Source organism: Eurytemora carolleeae, unplaced genomic scaffold (assembly GCF_000591075.1).
Source record: "Eurytemora carolleeae unplaced genomic scaffold, Eaff_2.0 scaffold2766, whole genome shotgun sequence".
Taxonomy (NCBI): domain Eukaryota; kingdom Metazoa; phylum Arthropoda; class Copepoda; order Calanoida; family Temoridae; genus Eurytemora; species Eurytemora carolleeae.
Window position 1 is genome coordinate 1 of NW_019398651.1, and position 6,382 is coordinate 6,382.

General features: G+C 35.7%; 1 protein-coding gene across 1 annotated transcript; it reads right to left on the bottom strand.

Moving 5' to 3' along the window:
• Nucleotides 1–175: 175 nt before the first annotated feature.
• Nucleotides 176–6,217, bottom strand: LOC111717564 (E3 ubiquitin-protein ligase BRE1A-like; the record flags this gene model as incomplete). Its single annotated transcript, XM_023493064.1, has 8 exons — nt 176–294; nt 1,448–1,561; nt 2,116–2,184; nt 3,219–3,312; nt 3,798–3,890; nt 4,427–4,557; nt 5,705–5,773; nt 6,070–6,217. Coding segments are annotated over 8 exons (817 nt in total), but the record flags the coding sequence as incomplete, so codon positions are not given.
• Between the last annotated feature and the right edge of the window lie 165 nt (nt 6,218–6,382).

Below are 6,382 nucleotides of genomic sequence, written 5' to 3' on the forward strand. Positions count from 1 at the left end.
ACCTATCTATTTTCATTTGTGGGTTCTCTGCGAAAACAATTGCGAAATTATCAGAATTAATCACTTTGGGTCGAACGACATCTTCCACATTTTTATCAGATTAGGGGTTTAAAGGTTCAGTTTTAAATCGGTCATTGCCATCTTTGCATGGAGGTATAAATTAAATTACGCTTACAGTCACTTTAAAGCTAATTTCTACCTTAGAGTCAATTCCTTCTCCACTGCTGCAAGGTTATTCTGTAGAAGACGTTCCTTCTCTTCTAGTTTACGCACTACTTGATTCTGGGCCTCAACCTTAACCATACATTCATGTATTAAATAAAAAAATAAAAAAATAAAAAATCAACAGTCATTCCGTGGAAATCAAGGTCGAGTCAGATTTAAGACGGAAATTGATGCGCCCCTTGATTAATGACACAAGTCAAGGGCTAGGTCAATAACCGAGGCCAAATGACCTCGGCCAATGACCTCAGCCAATGACCGAGGTTAATTCCCGACTGCACTATATAGCCCATCTCGGTACTAGCCCAAGTTATGTCTGAAATGATGTTAGGAGGCCTTTAGAATATTAATCAAAAAAAAAAATTAATTAAGTGGAAGCAGTTAACTATTGTTTCGACCACAGACTATATATATATTTACAGACTGTTAATCAGCTTCCACTGGCTGGGCTAAGTAGGCCTAAAGTCGAACCGGCACGACAGGCTATATCCTTACAAACGGGTCATGACTGCAATCTAACCGCCACTTGTTTCAGCATATAATACCCATTCAGGGTTTTAGTTTAAACATAAAACATAACATTTATGATTTTTGAAGGTTTTTATTTCGTTTTCAACGGATCCTTGAATATAGATGTCTGCTTTTTGGTCGTGTACTCCAGTTGTACACAATGGAACCTGTTGTAGAAAATATCGTATATTCTAGCCTTCGATAGATCTCTGTACTTTCTAATCTCTAGTTTCGACATACTTAAATTGAATATGAAAAGGCCCTAAACCAGTTTTTACCCACTGACTCTGAGTATTACAGAATTTAGCGTATTCTAGAGTACAAACAGTGTACACTGTACAGATAATAAAGATCGGACTTTTTTCGAAGTTACGAATAAATATCTACTGAGAACAGACATAACCTGTTTCTTCCCACAGTATAAAGGTAAATACATACTTAATTATAAATCAATAACTTACTTAGTGCTTAGATTGGTCATAAGCCATAAGTTTTTTTTTAAGAAAAGACGCGAGATGTTTTAACTCCTTTCAATATTTAAATGGGAAAAAATCCTATCCAACTTCCCCTAGAGTGGGGAAACTTTTAAAGATAAAGATTTTTTCTCTCCCAAAAAGGATAATTCATACTGTGCGCTGTCTCTTTATGTACAAATAGCTCTAGCTGCCCAGAGGGCGGCCCGGTACTTAAATACGGAGTTTACTGCTTTCTCTACCTGTGTGGACAGGGTGGCGACCTGCTGGGTCAACATCTCCTTCTCCTCCCTCGACAGCCGCGAGATCTGGTTAGATTTTATTCTCTCAGACATCAGCTTGAAGTTAGCATCATCCTTAAACAGAAATCTGATTAGTTTTTATCTGACATCAGCTTGAAGTTAGCATCATCCTTAAACAGAGATCTGAGGCATTTGAGCTGCGGCTTAAATTTTAGCCGCAGCTCATTTATGGTTGGTTCCACTTAAAATTGTTTTCATTTTATTCAAGATTTAAGCCGGCGCTCAATTGAAACTGGTTTTTGGGGGATTTGAGAGGCGGCTTTGATTCATTAAATTCAGACACTAATTAGATTTTAGCAGACAGCTTGAAGTAAACATCATCCTTAAAGGAATTGTGAATATAAATTCGAATTGTTAAATAAATATTAAACTGTTAAAACAATTATCTAAAATTTTCCGTCCCCGTATTAAAAACTAGCTTTATAAATTATGGCTACAGAAGGCTAATCTAATATTGAACATATATGATTAAAGATAACTTTTCTTTTAAATGTATGTTTTACAATTCCATGTTTTTCGCTTTAAAATGCAATTTAAACGATTTATTTTTTATACAAGATATTGTGCGTAGAAAAAAGTTTGAGCAAGGTAAAAATATATCATCCTACCTTTTCTCGAAGTTGTTGAATTAGTCTTGCATTTTGTTCCTGCATGTCCTCAAAAGCTTGACCAGTAACCTGAATCATATGAAATCAACTCCAATTTATCAAGTTAACTGTCAGGGCTGATAATTATTTACTATGGGCACAGTCAACATGCAAAGAATACAACTTCCCAAATGTGCAAATTTCAAAGCGGCAACTCCCCAAGTCTGTCCTAGCTGCAGCGCACGGATCCCAACCTCCAAATGTACACAATACAACTGTAATCTCAGAAATTTCTAAGTCTACTGTCTCTAAGTAACCATGGAACAAAGAAGATGAGTCCAGGATATGGTCCCAGGAGAGGATCGAAGTCCACCGGACATGGCCCTGTAAGAAGGAGTGAAGTCCACCGGATATGGTCCCAGGAGAGGATCGAAGTCCACCGGATCTGGTCCTGTAAGAAGGAGTGAAGTCCACCGGATGTATTCTCAGTACAATTGGAGAGAGGCTCGGCTTTAGAACATCGAGATAATAGCCCGCTTCTATAATTTTCGTCTTTTTTATCTATTTTATCTCTATCTTCTAATTTCCTTTTATGTCTCACATAGATCTGGGCGGCAATTTAAAGTTACATCAATTTTCATGACTGCTTTTTTGACTTAAAAATGACACAACACTTGGGCCTTTTATTTTACCTTGATAAATCACATAATATCATATTTGAATATAAACTTGTTAAGATTTTAACAAGTTTTTGACAAAATTTCCAACGATTTTTTCATGAGTACTTAAAATCTTTGAATCACTGTGGTATAATACGCAAGTCACTTTTAAAAAGAAACAATTCAAAATTATCAAATTTTAATATATACAAAATTATAAGTTGGACTGCAAGGAACTAGTTTCATCTAAACAATTACAAAGATTGTTAACCAAGGTCGGAACTTCCCTGGGCAGGACAGGATGGCCGGGCTGGTTTATTGACCGCAAACCAGTTCCAAATACGAAAAAGTGAAATCTATACAAAACCTAAACCTTACACACAGACAACTTGCAAAAAAAGTAGTCAAACCCTTCCTAAAATTTTCTACAATATTAATTTGAACTGAAATATAAAAATTAATTACCTCCATTTCTGTGAGGAGGGTTTCCTCCTCTTGCTTATGATTGGCAACCTGTCTCTTTAAGCTGTCAGCGCATTCTTCGAGCTGTTTAATTCGTCTAAATAAAATCAGAGATTTAAAATAATTATGTCTCCTCATCAAGTCGTTACTATGGATATCTTGCAAAATAATATTTTCTATAAAGCGTTTTATTTTTAAAAAAATCTATGGGAATATGTTTTTCGATTTTAATAACTGGCTTTATTGCCCACTTTTAAATGCATTATTATTATCATCTATTCTATTAACTTAATAAATATTTGTAGTTAGAAACGGAAGGTTATGGGAGGGAAAGGAGGGAAAGTATAAAGGAGGGTAAAGGGGGGTGGGTGAATAAAAGGGAGGTTGAAACCAAAACAAACCTTGTGCAAACCTTTTTGCATCATCATATAAAAAGTTTTCACTATTCTTTGGATTTAAGTGAAGCAGAGGGCCGGATACATGAGGATTGAGGAAGGGGGTAAGAATTAGGGTAAACATCAGAGGTGTGGGATGTGTGTATATGTGAGGGGGGAAGGGGGTATGGAGGAGAAATGTAAATACCTAGTTGCATCCTCATCTGCTAATCTCTTCTTCTCCTCCTTCTTTGTCTCAGATAGTTTCTTCATCTGTTGTTTCACCTCTTCCAGTTCAGTTCTAGAAATAGTAAAAGTAAATTTTCATAAATCCTAACCCCCCCCCCCCCACCTTAAAAAAGAAATTTCCATTTACCTAATTTTGCTATAATCTAATCTTTGACAAAAATTACGTCTTTAAAGACTTTATTTAAAAGCGACAACCAAATTAAACCTTCAGATCGACAGAATTAATTAGCTTCAGGTCGTCTATAAACTCTCTTAATTAGTGGGTTACCCTGAACATCCGCAAAAGATTAAATTATTTAAAAAAAAGAAAAGAAATAAGCATATGTATTGTATGTGAAACATTTATGAGCTGGATCCTGTATTGCAAACTAGTTGCATGTAAGTTGTAAAACCCAGTCATACGACAAAAATTATTTTTAAAATGTTGTAATTATAATGAAATATTAAATAATGGCCAAGGATGGGGAGAAATAAATCTTAGTACAGTACGAGGATATGGTCGAACCGGTACAAATTTAGTAAAACTTGCAAACTCCCTGACATTCTAAGAATCTTAAGCACTACAATTTAATGAGATAATGAAATTACCTGGCTCGCTTCTCTGCTCCCATAAGCTGAGCCTTATCCCTCATCTCCTTCGGGCAGGCCTTGTACATCTCCAGGAGTAGGCTCCTCTCATTCAACTCATTTTTACACTTTTTCAACTGGGTCTTCAACTCCTAGGGACAAGGTTGCAAACCAGTGCTTAGGATCCATTTTATTTTGATTCGGATCCGGATCATAGATACTCACAGGAAAAAATGGATCCGGATCTAGATCATGAACATTTCTTTAAGCTTTACTGAGTTTCTGAACAAAAGGAGAATTTTCAAATTATTTTTCAAATGTTTTAAAAAAATTTTATGCTTAAATTTGATGAATCATTCAGGAATAAGGAAATATAAATGAACTCTTTTGTTTAACAGTTCTGACATGGGTTTAAGAGCAAAACATTTTTTTTGTCGTCCTTGGTTGATTTTTTACCCCTTGGATCCGCATATTTTTTGCGGATCCGGATCCAGGAAGCCAAAATGTTGCAGATCCAACGGATCCGAATCCTAAGCACGGGTGTAAACGCTACGGCTGAAATCCTTTAATTAAAGAGTTTCATTCCAGGTGCCCGCTTCTATAATTTTCGTCTTTTTTATCTATTTTATCTCTATCTTCTAATTTCCTTTTATGTCTCACATAGATCTGGGCGGCAATTTAAAGTTACATCAATTTTCATGACTGCTTTTTTGACTTAAAAATGACACAACACTTGGGCCTTTTATTTTACCTTGATAAATCACATAATATCATATTTGAATATAAACTTGTTAAGATTTTAACAAGTTTTTGACAAAATTTCCAACGATTTTTTCATGAGTACTTAAAATCTTTGAATCACTGTGGTATAATACGCAAGTCACTTTTAAAAAGAAACAATTCAAAATTATTAAATTTCAATATATACAAAATTATATGGGTACCATTTGGAGTCATGCATGCCTCTCATCTTTCCTTTCAAATTTGTTTTAAAAACGATAAAAAACTGCCAACAGTGGTTTGAACCATTATTTTTCCTAGTACAGTCGGACCCATAAAAGCGCAGAGGAATAGGAAGACGACATTAAACATTATGGCAAATGGGTTTTAATCATAAACTTGTTAAATGAAAAGGGTCGGCGTACAGTGTACACCGAAGTAATGTTGTTTCGTGTTTTGGGGCTTTTTAAATAATAACTTTAACCTAACAGTCGTCTTATAATTCTCCCTGCATATCCAACGATCGTGAATGATCCGAATGGTTGGACGATGTTAGAAACATAAATTTAATTTCCTTACCTTGACGGATTCAATTTCCTTGGCGAGCTGCTTCTGTAATTGCTCCGTTCTTGCAGTATCAGCTTTCAACTAAAATAAACAAAATGTTAAAACTTTTAGAACCTAGACAATTAACATAATGAATAAATAAATAAGCATTGATCATGGAAAGATTCCCAATGTTGAATCCCCTGACCACCATCGTGATAATAGCTCAATACCTAGAATCCATTCAATCTGGAACTCCGGTATTTCTCCTTATCTAGGAAATTTATCCAAGGGTATGTAACCCAGACGCTCTACACCATCAACCTGTTGGTGTATGTTATCTGACATACAAATAGAGATGAGAAGCAATATCTTAGAAGAGATTATTCTTAGGAGACCATCTCCTGCCATCGCTCAAGAAGAGCTTCTATGGCTTTAGCTCTGTTCCATGTATTCTCTGGGTCAGCATTATCACCTCCAACCAGCTTACTTAATGTTACACTAGATGCGGGAGAATTGTTCCGCTGTGCTCTGTCAAAGTTCAGCCTTGAGCATTCTAGTAAGTTTAACACTGGGATCCTTGCACAGATCACCGCCACCCAAACGTGTTTGTGGTATGCGTGCTTCTCAATACCTTAAGATCTGTTAATCTACCGGATTCTCCACTAACAATGAATATTAGATGAATACCTTGACATCTGCTTATTTAAC